Source organism: Erpetoichthys calabaricus, chromosome 12, assembly GCF_900747795.2.
Source record: "Erpetoichthys calabaricus chromosome 12, fErpCal1.3, whole genome shotgun sequence".
NCBI classification, from domain to species: Eukaryota; Metazoa; Chordata; class Cladistia; order Polypteriformes; family Polypteridae; genus Erpetoichthys; species Erpetoichthys calabaricus.
In genome coordinates this window covers 158,875,711-158,894,949 of record NC_041405.2, presented here as the reverse complement: position 1 = coordinate 158,894,949, position 19,239 = coordinate 158,875,711, and the positions used below count along the sequence as shown (strand labels likewise).

The following is a 19,239-nucleotide window of genomic DNA, read 5'->3' as shown; positions in this document are numbered from 1 at the left end:
TGTGTTTCAAGGTTGAGGGTGTATTATAGTCGTTTAACCGGGGTGCTCTGTGATTGGTGGCAGAAAGTAAACTTAGTTAAAATGGCATTGAAAAAGTTGTTACTTCAGTCATTTTGGCGTGCGTCCTATATGTTCCGTTACCAATAACTTCAATGGCAGCTCATCAACAAAGAAAAATGGAAAAAAAATACTAATAATTATAATTAATAATTCATTACTTGATACCCAAGAACTCTGTACAGACATTTTAAACACAAATTGTTAAAATAAATGTGCCAATCCACTTTCACACCATACATGGTGCTCTGCTCTTAAACATTTACTCAGGTAGTTTTACTTTCTTGGGGCGGGGAAACAATTTCAGCAGGAAAGGCTTAGTTGTGGAACTCAAATTTAACCTCCGTCATATGAGTGATTAAAACCGCATGAATGAAATAGTTTAAGTTCTAATAAGTCAAGTCAAGTTGGGGAGCGGGGCGGCATGGTGGCGCAGTGGGTAGCGCTGCTGCCTCGCAGTTGGGTGATCTGGGGACCTGGGTTCGCTTCCCGGGTCCTCCCTGCGTGGAGTTTGCATGTTCTCCCCGTGTCTGCGTGGGTTTCCTCCCACAGTCCAAAGACATGCAGGTTAGGTGGATTGGCGATTCTAAATTGGCCCTAGTGTGTGCTTGGTGTGTGGGTGTGTTTGTGTGTGTCCTGCGGTGGGTTGGCACCCTGCCCAGGATTTGTTCCCTGCCTTGTGCCCTGTGTTGGCTGGGATTGGCTCCAGCAGACCCCCGTGACCCTGTGTTCGGATTCAGCGGGTTGGAAAATGGATGGAAGTTGGGCAGCAGGCACTGGTCTACACCCATCACATGACGAAACAACTCTGGATCCCGGTTGGCATCCCCCTAGGCAGACACACGGCCCAGTCCCACCCTCTGGAAATGACCCTCTATCTGCCACAGCCAGGTGTTCTTGGCCTGTAACGGGGCCACAGGTTGTAAGCATGGAAGCTCAACCCTGCTGGGGGTCCTGTGGCCACCACTAGGGGGCGCTTGGACTTATACAGGGCCCTATTTGGCAGTACTTCCACTAAACCCAGAAGTGCTGCCGGAAGAAGGTCATTGGGCACTTGGACTCCTTTTCGGGTGCCATATAAAAGGAGCCAGTCACAACCACTCAATGGTCTGAGTCGGGAGGAAGAGGACAAAGCCTGAGGAGGAGTGGAGTTGTGCTTTACTCTGTGAGCATTGTGTGCTAGACTGTAAATAAACCAAGTGCTGTGTGTCAAAATTGTGTTCTGTCTTGTCTATTTTGGGGATAGAGAGGCCGGCTGTACGCGCCCTGGGCTTCACACTGTGTATAAGCATCATTAAGTATCTGTGTTAACAAAACGTTTTGAAATAAATGAAAAAGAAGGGAAGGACCAAAACATACAACTCTTCTCCAGACCACAAAACATGTTATCAAAAAACAAAAAAAATAATCTGATAAAGATTTGTCTATCACTACCAAGCCATATAATTAAATACCAGGTTTCATTATCTTCTAGTACAGTGCAAGACAAACCAACTCAGGACCCGAGAGCAGCCATGCAATGGGTGGCACCTCAGCGCCACATTAGTTCAGATGGAATGGAGCCAGTGGGAATCTTTTTTTATGATGGCTGGAGTGCCAATTCTGTCACCAACCCCCAGGTTTTTCTCTGCAGGTTGGAGGGCCCCCATGCAGGACTGGATGCAGATTAACGTCATACCCAAGATGGAGCAATTGCAGGTGAAGGGCCTTGCTCAAGGTCCCAACAGAGCATAGTCCCTATTGGCATTTACGGGATTCGAACCAGCCACCTTCTGATTGCCACCACTCTACCCAGGAATATTAAGGGACAGTAATAATTGTCAAACAAGTGCGCCAGGCGCGCATCAAGGCTCAGGTAAATGTAATTACACTCCCAACCAGGAGTTGGTGCTGTGGCCTAATGCCTTTTCCTATTTGGACTGAAATGTTTAAAATCATGAAATGAGTTGTTACTTTATAAGTGATTCTGCAAGAAGAACACAGGGACGTGGTTGGAAACTTGTTAAGATCAAATTTCTCACAAATATTAGAAGGTTTTTTTATCATGCAAAGGAACACAGACACATGGAATGAGTGACCAAGCAGTGTGGTGGAGAGTAAGACTCTAGGGCCTTGCTCAAGGGCCCAACGGAGTAAAGTCACTTTTGGGGTTTATGGGATTTGAACCGGCAACCTTCCAATTATCAGCACAGATCCATAGCCTCAGAGCCACCACTCTGCCATATTATCTTCTAGGCCTGGCTTCTAGTTATAACACTGGTTGGAATGAAAACCAGCCTCTGCGGACCTCCAGGAGTGGAGAGGAGTACCCCAGATCAAAAGAACCAGTCGGTCTCCTTTCAGTTTGTGGAATCAACACAATACGTCTCATATGACTGCAAAACCTGGCAATATTAGAATGTGAGTGCTTGGCATACCAGGAATGGCATTAAACACCCACTAGTACATGGCACTATGTAACTTCTTGTCTAAAGAGACACTGGCACAGATTTTTTTGCATTGCTTTTCTATCTTTCTCTAAGTGATGTCCCAACTTACTGATCATGCAGAAACCACAGCCTCATTTGAGCTCCAGCTCAGCTTACCTGCGTAAGCTTTTGGCTTCATACACAGTATCATCATCGTCACTGTCAAGTGCGGCCAACTCCATGTTATCATCACTGGACAGCAATCCATATTTCTTCTTGGGGGCTTTATTTAATCTAGGAAAAGGACAATAAAGAGAGGTGCAGAAAAAAAGAGAACATTAAATTAAAAGTACAAGATAGCAAATGCTAAACTACAGGAAACAAGCTGTAAAAAACATTTACGGGTTTACATTGAGATACAATTACCTTGAAGATGTGAGTTTTTAAATAGTGCGACTCAAACCACCTACAACTGAACACCAGCAAAACCAAGGAGCTGGTGGTGGATTTTAGGAGGCCCAGGCCCCTCATGGACCCCTGTGATCATCAGAGGTGACTGTGTGCAGATGGTGCAGACCTATAAATACCTGGGAGTGCAGCTGGATGATAAATTAGACTGGACTGCCAATACTGATGCTCTGTGTAAGAGAGGACAGAGCCGACTATACTTCCTTAGAAGGCTGGCGTCCTTCAACATCTGCAATAAGATGCTGCAGATGTTCTATCAGACGGTTGTGGCGAGCACCCTCTTCTACACGGTGGTGTGCTGGGGAGGCAGCATAAAGAAGAAGGACGCCTCACGCCTGGACAAACTGGTGAGGAAGGCAGGCTCTATTGTAGGCAGGGAGCTGGACAGCTTGACATCTGTGGCAGAGCGACGGGCGCTCAGCAGGCTCCTATCAATCATGGAGAATCCACTGCATCCACTAAACAGGATCATCTCCAGACAGAGGAGCAGCTTCATGACAGACTGCTGTCACCGTCCTGCTCCACTGACAGACTGAGGAGATCGTTCCTCCCCCACACCATGTGACTCTTCAATTCCACCCGGGGGGTAAACGTTAACATTATACAAAGTTATTGTCTGTCTGTATACCTGCATTGTTATCACTCTTTAATTTAATATTGTTATTATCAGTATGCTGCTGCTGGAGTATGTGAATTTCCCCTTGGAATAAATAAAGTATCTATCTATCTGTAGAAACAGTTAAAAAGGTAATAAAATGTTATAATGCGAGTACAAGTCAAGAAGCATTATGTGCGACCTGATATCCCACAATCCTTCTTGTTAGTTTCTAACTGTCTTCTGAACATAGATATTGACTGAGCCACGACGATCTCCTGGCCCTTCTTATGAGGTGTACTTTCAAGTTTCAATCATCCACTGTAAACTCAAATCTAACATTTTTACTTCCTATATGTGTGACCCTTAACATTTACGTATGTTAAATTTCATCTGTGCCACAAATCTGCCCAAACCCATAAGCTGTCCACGTCCCTCTGTATTGATTTAGCTGATTCCATGTCATCGGTCTGAATCCTAGTGCACACGTCAGTGGTGTTAATAGGATGTCATCTTGGGGTGGGCATTTAAATATACAAGGAGGGCAAATAATGCCAGAATCAGCTAAAACTATATTTACTGATATTTTAATTGGTCAGCAATGCTAATCCTTCTGCTTAACCATAGCCAAGCCTCTGGTAAATACTGCAAGTGGCTACAGAGACCACATCTGGAGTACTGTGTGCAGTTCAGGTCACCATCAGGTCAGGTTGGGGAGCATTCACTGGTACAGCTTGTTGCCGCACCCACCAAAAGAGCTCAGGATCCTGGTTGGCAACCTACCCCCCCAGGCAGACACCCGGTCCAGTCTCACCTTCCAGAACTGACCCTCTATCTGCCGCAGCCAGGTGTTATGTGGGCGTCCCCTTGGCCTGGTCCAGCCACTCGCTGCGAGCCGGGTCACCCTCTGGGAAACATGCCACACGTCCGTAGTGCCGTAACCGACACTCCCTCACAATGCAGGTCATGTGCCTCATTCAGGACTCCATGAGCAACACAAAGTCAAACCAGCAGGACCCAAGGATTCTCCGAAGAGACACAGTACCAAAAGAGTCCAGTATTCTTCTCACATCACTGGATAGCGTCCGTGTCTCCCAAACAGGAAGCTCCAGGACTCTAAAGACTTGGACCTTCGTCCTTTTGCAGTGACATCAGGACCGCCATACACCCATTTCCAGCAACTTCATGACCTCCATCCTCTCCCAGTCCATCTACTGACTTCATAGGAAGAGTCACCAGAGATGTGGATGTCACTGCCAAGGTAAGTAAACCTCTCGACGAGGTTGACACTCTCGCTGCAGACAAACACACCTCTTGGGGACGGCCATCAGCAGTGTGTCTGTCTGCGGAGAGAGTTTCGACCTCGTCGAGAGGTTTACTTACCTCAGCAGTGACATTCATGTCTCTGGTGACTCTTCCTATGAAGTCAGTAGACAGACTGGGAGAGGATGGGGGGTCATGAAGTTGCTGGAAAGGGGTGTGTGGTGGTCCTGATGTCACTGCAAAAGGACGAAGGTCCAAGTCTACAGAGTCCTGGTGCTTCCTATCTTGCGATATTACTGTGAGACATGGATGCTGTCCAGTGACCTGAGACGAGGACTGGACTCCTTTGGTACTGTGTCTCTCCAGTGAATCCTTAGGTGCTCCTGGTTTGACTTTGTGTTGCTCATGGAGTCCCGAATGAGGCACATGACCTGCATTGTGAAGGAGCGTCAGTTACGGCATTATGGCCATGTGGCACAATTACCGGAGGGTGATCTGGCTCGCAGGACCCTTATTATTGAGCACCCAAGTGGCAGGACCAGGCCAAGGGGATGCCCACGTAACACCTGGCTGCGGCAGATAGAGGGTCATTTCTGGGGAGTGGGACTGGACCAGGTGTCTGCCTGGGGGGTTGCCAACTGGGATCCTGTGCTGTTTTGTTGTATGGTGGGTGTGGCAACATCCTGTACCAGTGCAGGCTCCCCAACCTGACCTGGCACTATGCATCTAAATTTCCCCTAGGGCACTCCAGGCCTCGAGTGCCGCAGCGGCTGCAGGTTTTCATTCTTACCATCTTCTTAATTAGTGTCCAGTTTTTGCTGATTACTTCTTTTAATTAACTTGACTCAGGCCCCATAGTTGTTTCCTTTTCTTTAATTAGCAGCCAAACAATAATGAGACACAAAACAAGCCACCACATGACCAGCTCCCCTGTGCCCATTACACAATATTTGAAATTAAAGAGAAGTGATGGCCTTGGTAAGGTTGATCTCTCAGGTCACCAAAACATTTTGACAATATTCTTAGAAAAAATAAAAAAACAGTTTTGAAAATGTGTGCTGTGGCAGAATGAGAGCAGCAACGAGCCACGGAATTAAATAACGGGTTTAATTAACAGCAAGGATTGGCTTCTCGTTAAGAAAGTGACTGGAGTGAAATTGGATGGAGTTTGAAGCCCCAGTTTAGCTGGTCATCTGTTAGCTCGTTTCACATCTCATTTCTGCTTGGCTGTCATTTAATGAAGAAAGGAATCAATTCAGAGGGCTGAACGCTTCTAACAGGGCTATTAAAGTGATGGGGAAAAAGTTAATTAGCAGTGAAAACTGGTCACTGATTAGGAAAAGGGTTAGAATGAAAACCTGTAGCCACTGCAGCATTCCAGGCCTGGAGTTCGCCACCCCTGTCCTAGGGATTAATAAAGTTTATCTAATTGGGTCTTTTTGTTTTATTCAAGTGCAATTAGGAAGATTAAGCTTTGCTTTGTCAACTCGCAAAAGCACAGTGATCCATCGGTGATCACATAATATGACAACTTTCACTTGTATAGCACATAACCCAGATTTCCGTTTTTAAACACACACCTAGAGGTTAAGAGAATGCCAGGCTGGGTGGTCAGAAGAGCGAATGTTCAGTACTGGTACTGTGGACGTTAGTCTACAAGAAATGGCCATCTTAATACAATCTACACTATCTAATTACTGAGCAACTGGGGCAAATTTTCAATTTAAAGGTTCATTTTCTGGGTCAGATCCAGTGAACTCCGTATTTCGGTGTATCACTCACCGGTTCACATCACAGGATTAAAGTGGCATCAAAAACACAACCTAACCAAATTCCCCGTCTCACTCATATATCTAAGGTTTACTCGCATGCCAGGCTACATCACAGCACCCTTTTGTCATCTTGTGAGCCCTGCATTTAAAGGTGACAGGTACGTAAAAGTAATCCATAGCTTCCAGCATCACCCGTCCACTGCCATCGAAAGGCTTTGTTAAGAGTATCACTCGCCCACACTGAGCGGCGTCATGGCTAAACACCAAAAGTAAAAATGCTTACCTGACAGCCCTGATCACGAAATAAAACACTCCAATAGTGCTGAACCCGATGAGCACGTATAACGCCCGATTGACCATGGACCTGTCGATGCCAAGACCCTTGATCGAATGTCCGCCACTGGTCTCGTTTCGAAGATGTGATGAAGTCGTGGCGTTGGTGCTTAAAACCGGCGCGTTATTATGTGATTCCGCCATCGTCCGCCATGGGATATTATTTTGTGCCACCAACAACACAAACCATAACCACCAAGACAGATGAAGGGAATATGAAATCTTCATTTTTGTTTTCTACGGAAAGACACGCAGCAAGCAGGGGGATTTACTCCTTCGAAAGCTGAAGACTTCCTGGTCGTGACAAACCGGAAGTAGTTGCCGGACAGAGTGCGCGTCGAGCAAAGCGCGGAAGTCGTTGTCGGGAAATCGATGGCTGTGGGACTGAGGGGCGGAAGTTGTCTCCGGGAAGCCGATAAGCGTGGGACCGAGGGGGCGGAAGTCGTTGGCGGGATATGAGAAACATGTGGGGATGTAGGTGACGATATTAACCGGTTAATAATTCGGACACAAACGAATGAGAGAATCCATCTAAGGCAGGGGTACTCAGTCACAGTCCTGGAGGGCCGCAATGGCTGCAGGTTTTTGCTCCAACCCAATTGCTTAATAAAAAGCACTTATTGTTCAAGTAACAGTTCTGCTTCACTTTAGTGGTCTTGCTCATTAAGATTTTTAACCCTTATTGCTTATTTTATTTTATATATATTTATTATATTTTAGTCTTAAACAACTGTATTCTTGGTTTTTAATTGCTCCTAATTAGCAATAACATCCATCCATCCATTTTCCAACCCGCTGAATCCTAACACAGGGTCACGGGGGTCTGCTGGAGCCAATCCCAGCCAACACAGGGCACAAGGCAGGAACCAATCCCGGGCAGGGTGCCAACCCACCGCAGAGCAATACCATGCAAATGACAAGAGACCAGCATTTCTCCTTTTAACTTGTTACCATTTACACCTCTGTGTGTATTTATCATGCATTATTTGGGTTTAATTAAATACTTGGAAGGAAAGTGAAGGACTGAGAATTACTCCTCCATTTGAGCCTTCAAATCATTTGGATGATATCCTTAGAAAGGGGAAGAAAATCTAAGATATGACAATTACCTGACATAGCAGAGTTAAAGCACTAACAAGCTATGAAATTAAATTATTGGCAAGAATTGCTTTCTAATTAAGCAACCGGGTTAGAACAAAAACCTGCAGCCACTGCGGCCCTCCAGGACCGTGATTGAGGACCCCTGATCTAAGGAATAGGAGGCATTTTACTTAAAGATGTTATTACAAATTCAGCTATTCGTTTCCCTTTTAGGACAAATAAGGTAATATCTGGCCACTGTCTATTTATCTTTATGTAAAAAATAAACCTCAAAGAAGCGCATTCAATTTTGACCCAAATATAGAAAGAAATGCGTGAAAATGAATACTGGGTTACTTGAAGATCTTTGCTTACATGATTAAGTTTGGTTGTCAATGCAGGGCCATCTTACAAGCATCGTAGGACCCCAGGCAAAGTAGTGCGCTGGGACCCCTGTTTTCATAAAATATAAGAGATACATACAAAGGCATCAGAAACATCGTGGACCCCTGGCCAGTGCCCATTGCGCCCATACGTTAGGGTGGCCCTTTGTCAATGTCCTGCCTTGTACCCTGTGCTGGCTGGGATTGGCTCCAGCAGACCCCCCGTGACCCAGTGTTAGGGTACAGAGCACTGATGTCAAACTCCAGGCCTGGAGGGCTGCAATGGCTGCAAGTTTTCATTCTAACCTTTTTCATAATAAGTGACCAGTTTTTACTGCTAATTAACTTCTTTTCTGTAGCCCTGTTTTAAGGATTGAGTCCCCTGAATTCATTATTTTCTTCATTAAATGACAGCCAAACAGAAATTAGACGTGAAACGAGCCAACAGATTTTCAATTAAACTGGGGATTCAAACTCCAACCAATTTCACTCCAACCAGTTTCTTAATGAGATGCTGATTCTTGAACCCGTCATTTAATTCCAGGACTTGTTGCTGCTCTCATTCTGCCACAGCAGACATTTCCAAAACTGTTGCTCGTCTGTTTTACTAAGACCTTCACCCTTCTTTATTTTCAGCTATTGTGTGATGGGCACAGGTTAGCTGGTCATGTGGCTGCTTGTTTTGTGTCTCATTATTGTTTGGCTGCTAATTAAGGACAAAGAAACAACTAAGGGGTCCGAGTCACCTCAATTAAAACAAAGGCAAAAGAAGTTAATTGGCAGCAGAAACTGATCACTAATTAAGGAGACGGTTAGAATGAAACCCACTGCGGCCCCCCCAGGCCTGGAGTTCGACACCCCTGGTATAGAGGGTTGGCTAATGACTGACTGACTGACTGACTTTTCTCAGAACCCTTTTGTCAACTTCAACTTTATTGTCATATGCACACTGTTTAAGGAAACTTTTAACAGAATGTCATCTCAGAACAGCTGACAATACAATACCGACACACATTCAGAGAGTTATGAATAGTATGCAATACATACCATAATAATCAGATTGCCACTCAGACCTAAAAATGTAATTCTCCCATCTTCACCCTGTCAAGTAAGCAAACCAGCATGCCGTGGCTTCACTTCAGGCGCTGACATCCAAGGTTCGATCCCCATAAGGCAGGGGTGGGCAGATTCAGTCCTGGAGGGCCGCGGTAGATGCAGGTTTTTGCTCCAACCCAATTGCTTAATAAGAAGCCCTTATTGCTCAAGTAACACTTCATCTTCACGTTAGTTGTCTCGCTCATTAAGATTTTGAACCTTTATTGCTTATTTTAGTCTTAAACAGCTGTATTCTTGGTTTTTAATTGCTCCTAATTAGCAATACCATGCAAATGACAAAAGAGACCAGCATTTCTCCATTTAGCTTGTTTTCATTTACACCTATGTGTATTTATCACGCACTATTTGGTTTTATTATTAAATACTTGGAAGGAAAGTGAAGAGAAAAAAGTGAAGCACTGAGAATTACTCATCTGTTTTAGACTTCAAATCATTTGGATGATATCCTTAGAAAGGAAAATAAATCTAGGATATGAGAATGACCTGACATGGCAGAGTTAAAGCACTAAGAAGCCATGAAATTAAATAATTGACAAGGATTGGTTTTTAATTAAGCAACTGGGCTGGAACAAAAACCTGCAACCACTGCGGCCCTCCAGGACTGAATCTGCCCAACCCTGCCGTAAGGGAAAGCAAAAGCGCGTACACAGACCTCAGTATGTGCGTCTTGGGAACTGCAGGTCTGACATTGTGGTCAGCAACACAGGAGCGCCACAAGGGACTGTACTTTCTCCGATCCTGTTCAGCCTATATACATCGGACTTCCAACACAACTCGGAGTTCTGCCACGTGCAAAAGTTCGCTGATGACACTGCTATCGTGGGCTGCATCAGGAGTGGGTAGGAGGAGGAGTATAGGGACCTAATCAATGACTTTGTTAAATGGTGCGACTCAAACCACCTACACCTGAACACCAGCAAAACCAAGGAGCTGGTGGTGGATTTTAGGAGGACCAGGCCCCTCATGGACCCCGTGATCATCAGAGGTGACTGTGTGCAGAGGGTACAGACCTATAAATACCTGGGAGTGCAGCTGGATGATAAATTGGACTGGACTGCCAATACTGATGCTCTGTGTAAGAAAGGACAGAGCCGGTTATACTTCCTTAGAAGGCTGGCGTCCTTCAACATCTGCAATAAGATGCTGCAGAAGTTCTATTAGACGGTTGAGGTGAGCGCCCTCTTCTACGCGGTGGTGTGCTGGGGAGGCAGCATTAAGAAGAGGGACGCCTCACGCCTGGACAAACTGGTGAGGAAGGCAGGCTCTATTGTAGGCATGGAGCTGGACAGTTTGACATCTGTGGCAGAGCGACGGGCGCTGAGCAGACTCCTGTCAATCATGGAGAATCCACTGCATCCACTGAACAGGGTCATCTCCAGACAGAGGAGCAGCTTCAGCGACAGACTGCTATCTATCTATCTATCTATCTACACCTGACGAGCCCCAATTAGGGCAAAACACGTGTCGTATGCTCTTTGTATGGTTTGGCAGATACTGTATCATATATATATTGTCACACACGTGCGATTAGGAGGCAGCTAAAGGGCTTGAGTGACTGTAATACTACGTCAGACCAGGGGGTGGCAGAGTGTGCCAACTGTCTCTCTCAGTCTCTTGCAGACCATTCCCGGGAAATCCCGGCAGGTTCCAGTGCCACTGATGACATCACTTCAGGTTCCGGCGCATCTGGTGATGTCACTTCCGGTCCACGGAGACGCCACTTCCAGTTCCAGCATGGATGACATTATTTCCTCTTCTAGCCCTTAAAACCGCCATCTTACCTCCACTTATGCAGTTCTGTTTTGGACTCTGTCTTGTAAACAACTCACTTTTTCAAAGCTTTTGCAGCTAGGATCATATCATACAGGTGGCTGCCCCAAACCTTTGTGACTATCTGGAGTCAATTTCTTATAATGTATATTGCTATATTGCTACTATTTTTAATATATATAAATGATTTAGATATGAATATAAGGAACAAGCTGGTTAAGTTTGCAGATGATACCAAGATAGGTGGAGTAGCAGATAATTTTGGAATCCGTTATATCATCACAGAAGGACTTGGACAGCAGACCGGCTTGGGCAGATTTGTGGCAGATGAAATTTAATGTCAGTAAATGTAAAGAATTACACACAGGAAGTAAAAATGTGAGGTTTGAATACACAATGGGTGGTCCGAAAATCCTGCTGGCTCTCTCTACTGCTATGGACTGATATGGTGATGTGTGAGGAACGAAAGGATGGAAATGATCAACCACAGAAAGCTGGATGCTTATCCCATTTTCATGCTGTAAGTGGGTCTTTCGGTCCCTGCTAGCAACGGGACCTGTTCTAAGCAGGCCCTGTCATCATGAAAAGTAAAAAAAACTAATAATGATAACATAAGATAAATGTGTCCACTGGTCTGTGCTATAAATTTGTTTTCTGATTCCAATAATTGTGATCATTTTTATAGTCAAAATCGCTGAATTGGCTCATTTCCTGTTCAAATAAACAGAGAAACGCGAGGTGCGGCAGCGATGAGCCTCACCTCCCCTTGGACTGCGCGCTCCCTCACACACTGACAGGGTTGATGTGCGTACCTGTTGCTGTCTCTCTTTATGTCGCCAATATAAGGTTTGCAGACACATTTATTATACACCCTAACTTCCCACAGTCTGGCTAATATCTTTAATGAATGTCTGTGACATATTTAGTCTTGCTGATGGGACATAAAACCGCAGTGAAAAGGAACATGGTGAGGCAGGCAGTACCGCATGTGGGCCCAACGGGTGCTCATTGCTGCTGTTCTTCTACACAGAGGCTCTTTAAATTAGCGATATCAGAAAGTCAAGTGCACTGCACTGCGGTGGGTTGGCACCCTGCCCGGGATTGGTTCCTGCCTTGTGCCCTGTGTTGGCTGGGATTGGTTCCAGCAGACCCCCGTGACCCTGTGTTCGGATTCAGCGGGTTGGAAAATGGATGGATGGAAGTGCACTGCATCGAGATGTTTATTTTTATTTTTTGTTCCGACTCACTGCCAAAATGGATTTTTAAAACTAAAGGAATATAAGGAGGACTTTTCCAAGAAAGTGATGGGAGATTTTCAAAAGGAAGAACAGGCGCATGGAGTTCAGTAATACATATGAAGGCTGCAGAGCAAATGCACTCTCTCTGCTCTCTCTCGCCGCTATAAATGTAACATTCTTTCTTAGCCAAATATGTACCTTACTAATGTGTGTGTAAAAAATGCTGATGAGATATGAAACATAACCAGTAGTCAATGCGTATACTGCCAATTGAATAGTGAATAAACTACTCTTTGGGGTTCATATATTTGTAAATCTCACTCTGACCAGCCACTGATTATAAGCAGCAACTACAAATGACTTCATTAACACACCATATCATTCATACATACACAGATAGATAGATAGATAGATAGATAGATAGATAGATAGATAGATAGATAGATAGATAGATAGATAGATAGATAGATAGATAGATAGATAAACAGGCACTATATAATAGATAGATAGATAGATAGATAGATAGATAGATAGATAGATAGATAGATAGATAGATAGATAGATAGATAAACAGGCACTATATAATAGATAGATAGATAGATAGATAGATAGATAGATAGATAGATAGATAGATAGATAGATAGAACGAACCCTTGCAATTTTAATGTTAAATGGCTTGCATTAATGAGAGTAGTGCTGCCATTTTGAAGGGAGGATTGACACCTACGTTTAGCAAGATATCTGTTTTTATGCAGCAAAGGTGCATCATCTAATTTAAGGCCACAGCCAGATGTAAATTGGGGCAATTTTGTGAATGTTTGTATAAGGATTCTATCTCTGGTTATTGTTGTACACATCATTCGCACCACAAACTAGGGACTTTGGATGTTTTTAAAGTAAATACTTGGGTTGTCTGTATCACCACCAACAACATTGATGAAAAATATAGGACTAAGTACACTTCTGGGAACCAAGATAGCTAATGTTTTTTGGATAAAAATAGCAGATATAGCAAGAAAGTTCTATCTCATCCTAATTCACAGGGGGTGAAAGACTCTACCATATTCTAATAGCTATTCTTCTATAGGAGTCAAGCAAATGTCTGATGACTTATAGTCTAGACAATCCTAAACAGTATAATCGACCCCAATTAAGAAAAGTGAGTGAAACGAAAACCTGTGGGCCTCCGGGATTTCAGTTTGACATGCCAGCACTACATTATGGAAAAAGTCTGGAAAAATAAACCTCATGAATTTAAGGGGGAAATCACTTGTAACAAATTGGAAGAAGGGGAGAGTCAAATGTGTTAAAGCCCACACAACATCTACGAGGGACGTTCAAAAAGTTTCCGCACTTTTCTGTTTTCGTTGGAAACAGTGAAGGCGGGAGGGAGGAGTAGTAATTGGGCGTGGCTGAGAGTGTCATGTGACTAGTTCTGTCTGGCAAGCTGGCTGCCCTTGCAGTTTAGTATAAGAGTTGTCATTCTGTGTTGAAGATGACTGTGAAACTTAGAAATTGCACCAAAGAGGAACAGCGGTCTGTTATACGCTTTGTGTGTGCTGGGAGCACAAATTCATCTCCGCATGTGTGCTCACTATAGGGATAAAGTTCTCTGTCATCATCTATAAGTGGACTGAAATGTTTGAAAATGGCAGTACTAGTGTGACGGATGCAGAGCGCTCCCGACGTCCAGCTAAGACCATGTGATGATGATGATGATGATGTGAAAGCAGCAGTGCATCAGTGGCTACACACTCAACCAAAAACATTTTTTGTTGATGGTATTAAAATGTGGGTATGACGCTGGGAAAATTGCATCACAAGGGAAGGTGACTATGTAGAAAAGTTCATGTCAAAAAAAAATTAAAAATAAGGGTTGCATTTTTGAACGGATGTATAAGACGGGGTCTGATGTTATGATTGATTTTTCAGGTTTCAAGACCCGACTTATACGCGAGTATATATGGTAATTATGCTCCACTCTAGTCATATGCTTTTGTTGCTTCCTCATTGAATTCCAGCATGTTAGTAAAACACAGCCTCCCTCTTCTGAGCCCATGAATTCTGTATTATTACGGTTTACACTACTTCTCAAGAGTTTTAGAACACCTCAGTTTTTCTTGAAATTTTATCAGGTGAAATACAATGAATGACCTTGTAGCAGTGCTACCGGGCAGTAAAAACTTCAACTCCCAGCAGTCCCTGCAGTTCTGATTGGATGCCGGAAATGTTCTAGGTAGCACCGTGGTCCTGGAGGAACGTTGTTTCATTTCACTATGTGCTGTATTAACTGTATATGGCTGAAATGACACTAAAAGCTGAAATTCTGCTCACTCGTCATATTCATCTTTTGATCTCACACACAAATGTCTTCAGTGCACAGCAAAAAACAAATTGGCCTGGTTGATCCAATACTTTTGGAAGGGACTGCCATTTTGTCCTACAGTGCATGCAGGCAGCCAATGACAGTAACTTTCTACCTGCGCACACAATCTGCTGGCGTTTCATTCACTTGTATCGGGGATCTGTTTGCTGTCCATACCGGCTATTGGAGGCGTAAAAGGGGAAAACATGCAAAATATACTTTTTTCAATTTTAAGAGAGATGAGTTTGCAAATCTGCCAATGCTCTTCAATGAGAGATTTTGAAATTTTAAAACTTTGTACAGTGCTATTTGGTTTGCGATATCTGAACAACTAAACTGTCTCGACACGTTTCTTTGAAGAATACGTGGGCCACATTTTAATAAAACTGGTCCACTGGGGGCCAAGTTATTTCACGAGGACTGAGAGACGGACACAAGGCTATTGCAACAGATGGTTCACAAATTAAACACAAATTAACCTAAAACGGGGAAAACCCAAAATGAAGGATTATTTGATGGGCTGTAGTAACTGTATATGGTTGAAATTCTGCTCTCTCATCTCACATACAAATGTCTTCAGTGCACAGGAAAAACAAATTGGCCTTGTTGATCCAATACTTTTGGAAGGGACTGCCAGTCTGTCCTACAGTGCATGAAGGCAGCCAGTGACAGTAACTTCCTACCTGCGCACACAATCTGCTGGCATTGAATTCACTTGTATTGGGGATTTGTTTGCTGCCCACATCAGCTATTGGAGGCGTAAAAGGGGAAAAAATGCAAAAGTAAGGGGCTGTGCCCCCTGCTTGCTTCACTCGCCATCCCCGTGCGGGCCCTACACGCTAGTTATTTCCTGGATCTGCCGCTTGTGACGAATCGTGCTGTGCTCTTGGATAAGCACGAATTTCAACTGTCTTTGATATCTCCGTCTTTCAAAACTATTATCATTGACAATTTGTCACATGTTGGTTTATTACACATGCGTGATCTTTCGGATTCATATAGAAATATAGAGTGCTATTTGGTTTGCGATATCTGAACAACTGAACTGTCCCAACGTGTTTCTTTGAAAAATACATGGGAGACATTTTAATAAAATTGTTCCACTGGGGGCCAAGTTGTTTCATAACTTCCTACCTGCGCACACAATCTGCTGGCATCTCATTCACTTGTATTGGGGATCTGTTTGCCATCCATATCGGCTATTGGAGGCATTAAAGGGGAAAATATGCAAAATGTACAAATGCAGGTGCACAGAACTGCAGAGAACTTTTTTTGATTTTATGAGAGACGAGTTTGCAAATTTGCCAATGATCTTCAATGGGAGATTTTGAAATTTTAAAACTTTGTAGAGTGCTATTTGGTTTGCGATATCTGAACAACTGAACTGTTTCGACACGTTTCTTTGAAGAATCCATGGGACACATTTTAATAAAATTGGTCCACTAGGGGACAAGTTATTTCATGAGGTATGACAGACAGAGACAACACTATTGCAACAGGTGGTTCACACATTAAACACAAATTAACCTAAGAAGGGGAAAAACTGAAACGCAGGATTATTTGATGGGTGGAAGAAACTGGGCAGAGACCGGCCTGCTCACAGTCTGTGCGTACGTCTGTCAAGTGTTTTATAGCTCTCTGTGTGTACGTCTGTCAAGTGTTTTATAGCTCACTTCAAAACACACAGGAGGCAGTGGACGTCACACTGGTCTTAGTACCAACCGGCCAAAAGACAACAGTGGGCTGAAGGAAGACTATGCAACACTGCCCTCCGCAAAGTGCAGCTGACCACACACGGCAACTTTCATCGTCAGTTCTCCATGAGCTGCAACATAAACAGTGTAAAACAAATGTTTATTAGAGAAGTCCTCAATCCCAAAACAGAAATCTAAACACGGTGCAGGCAAAAGAGCAAACACAGGAAGTCAAACAGACAACGGTACAAAAACATGAAGCAAAAGGCAGGATATGAAAGTAGGAACAAACTACAAAGTGCAGGTTAAGTAGACAAATGATTCATCAGAAGATAAAAGCATAAAAAGGTCAAAATCACAAAAGTTTACAACAAAAGGCTCCAGAAGCCTGGAGGGCAATGCCAGATGCTGCAGAGGCATAGAGCTTAAGGCCTTCACTAAGCCTGGCATCAACTTCAAGACCCCAGCACTAAAGTGTTCCAAAGCACGTAGTCGCAAACACTTCCAATAATGCCTACTAGAGGGGGATATCACTAGCAAACCCCAGCTAGCACAAAGTGCAAGCAATGATTTTTATCAAATAAGATTTACTCTTTAAAAATACTGTAAATAAATAAATACTCCAATCACAATGAAGCCAAAATGCAATCACCTAACAAATGCAGTCCAACAAAGTCCCAAAATAGAATCCAAATAGGAAGGTTGGGGAAAAAAAACCCCACAAAATTAACAAAAACATCAACATGCAAAGAACTCACCGAGTCCCCAGTGCATTCACAATGAACCACAAGAAAGTGTGGGAGACACTCCAGATATACAGGGGTGGAGGGCAGTCCCTGGCAATTGATTGGAAGGTGGTCCTGCTTCTTGGGGGGGTGGGGTGGGGTCTACTTACAAAGGCAAAAACCAAAGATAAAGAATGATGCACATAAATCAAAGAATCCAAAATGAAGAGACAAACATGAATTTGAACCCTTGCATGGCACGACACAATACAGTTCAACAAGTCTGGCTTTGGGCATCCTGGTGGTCAAGTCTGTCTAGCAATTTATTACTTTTGCCACTCACATCACCATTTTTCTCCCGCATAGTATAGGATGGTCACAACGATCTTGTGCTAATCTTTGCATGGCCACAGGTTAGGGTTTTGACACTTGCTGCACACCGCTGCAAGATGCGTGATGCTACTTCAGCCGGTCCCACCTACAGTGGGTATAAAAAAAGAATCCCCCTTTGAAATATTCCCATTTTTTTGCTTTACAGCCTTAAATGAAAACAAACATATTTCTTCCCAGATGTACTTACTCAATGCCACCTCTAACATCCATGTGAAAGATATCACAGCTGCAGTTCAGAAAAATTATAAAAAAATCAAAAACAAGACCTACTGAGGTTAATGAAGGATCACCCCCCCCCCCCCCCCCCCCCCCCCTCTTTTGCTTTAATGACAGCCTTGAGTCTGTGGTGATTCTTCTCTATCAGCTTTGCACATCTAGATATTTGCCCCCCACTCTTCTTTACGGTTTAACTGTTCAAGTTCGGTCACATTGGATGGAGTGTTTTGGTGGTCTGCGATCTTCAGATCTTTCCACAGATTTTCAGTATGATTTAGCTCTGGGCACTGACTGGCCACACCAGGACTTTCACTTTTGTCTCCTCCTGCCACTGGGTGGTCAATTTTGCTGTGTGCTTCAAGGTCGTTGTCGTGTTGAAAGGTGAACATTCTGCCCATCTTCAACTTTGACAGAGGGTAGCAGGTTTTCCTCAGGAATTTGACAGTATTTTGCCCCATTCATTTTTCCTTCTACCCTAACGAGAGACCCAGGCCCCCCACGATGCTTTACTGTAGATATGGTGTGTTGTGGATGGTGAGCTGTATTGGTGTTGAGGCCAAATAGTTTGATTTTGCTCTCATCTGACCAGAACACCTTTTTGCACTTAGCATCAGGCTCTTCAAAGTGCATTCTGGCAAAGCTCAAATCTTGAGAAGTGGCTTTTTCCTTACGCCATCCCCAAAGAAGCCACAATTGTGGAGCGCTTGTGAAATTGTTGTCACCTGCAAACAATGACCACTCTTTACCATCTTGTAAAAGGACGACTTAAGTATTAGAATAAGAAAAGTCTGAAACCTATTGTAAAGGAAGTTTGGCTTTTTCCTTTACCTGCTCTAAGAGTACAGTTGCATTCAGAATAGTGTGCGAGTGAAAAGCTCAAAATCTTTGTAATAGCTTTTATTTCCATACATGCAAAGGCACTGGGAACTGTGCACATTCTATTCTAAATCAAAACATTAAGAAAAATATCAAAATGTGTAGGGAATATTTGGCTGTATAAAGAAATGAAAATATCCCCATATCATGATGGTTCATTACCTTCACAGCATACTGTAGCTTGAATTCAGTATTTGGGTGTCAGACAAAACCATCTGTGGTCCCTAGACCCAAAAAAAAGGACAATCTTGCTTTCATCAGTCCACAAAATGTTGCACCATGTCTTTAGGCCAGTCAAAGTGACCGTTGGCAAACTAACCTCTTCTGTACACCCAAGATTGGGATGTTGTGGGGGCTTTTTGCCAATAAAAATTGTGAAAGCCAAGCCATCTAGTGAAAAGTCAAGCAAAATTACACTTTATTTTTTATTCATCAAGCCATTCAAATGGTACGTTTTCAGTTTTCTTCCATGTCTTACAGGTTTTGG

The 19,239-nt window shown here is 43.6% G+C and overlaps 1 protein-coding gene across 1 annotated transcript in view; it reads right to left on the bottom strand.

The window, feature by feature from the left end:
• Positions 1-7,231, bottom strand: part of fam174c (family with sequence similarity 174 member C) — a 37,589-nt gene extending 30,358 nt beyond the window's left edge. Inside the window, exons 1-2 of the mRNA XM_028816626.2 lie at positions 6,847-7,231; positions 2,643-2,759 (exon numbers count right to left, since the gene is read on the bottom strand). Coding sequence (XP_028672459.1) covers positions 2,643-2,759; positions 6,847-7,124 — 395 coding nt within the window. The 5' untranslated portion in view covers positions 7,125-7,231. The remainder of the gene's footprint in view (positions 1-2,642; positions 2,760-6,846) is intronic.
• Between the last annotated feature and the right edge of the window lie 12,008 nt (positions 7,232-19,239).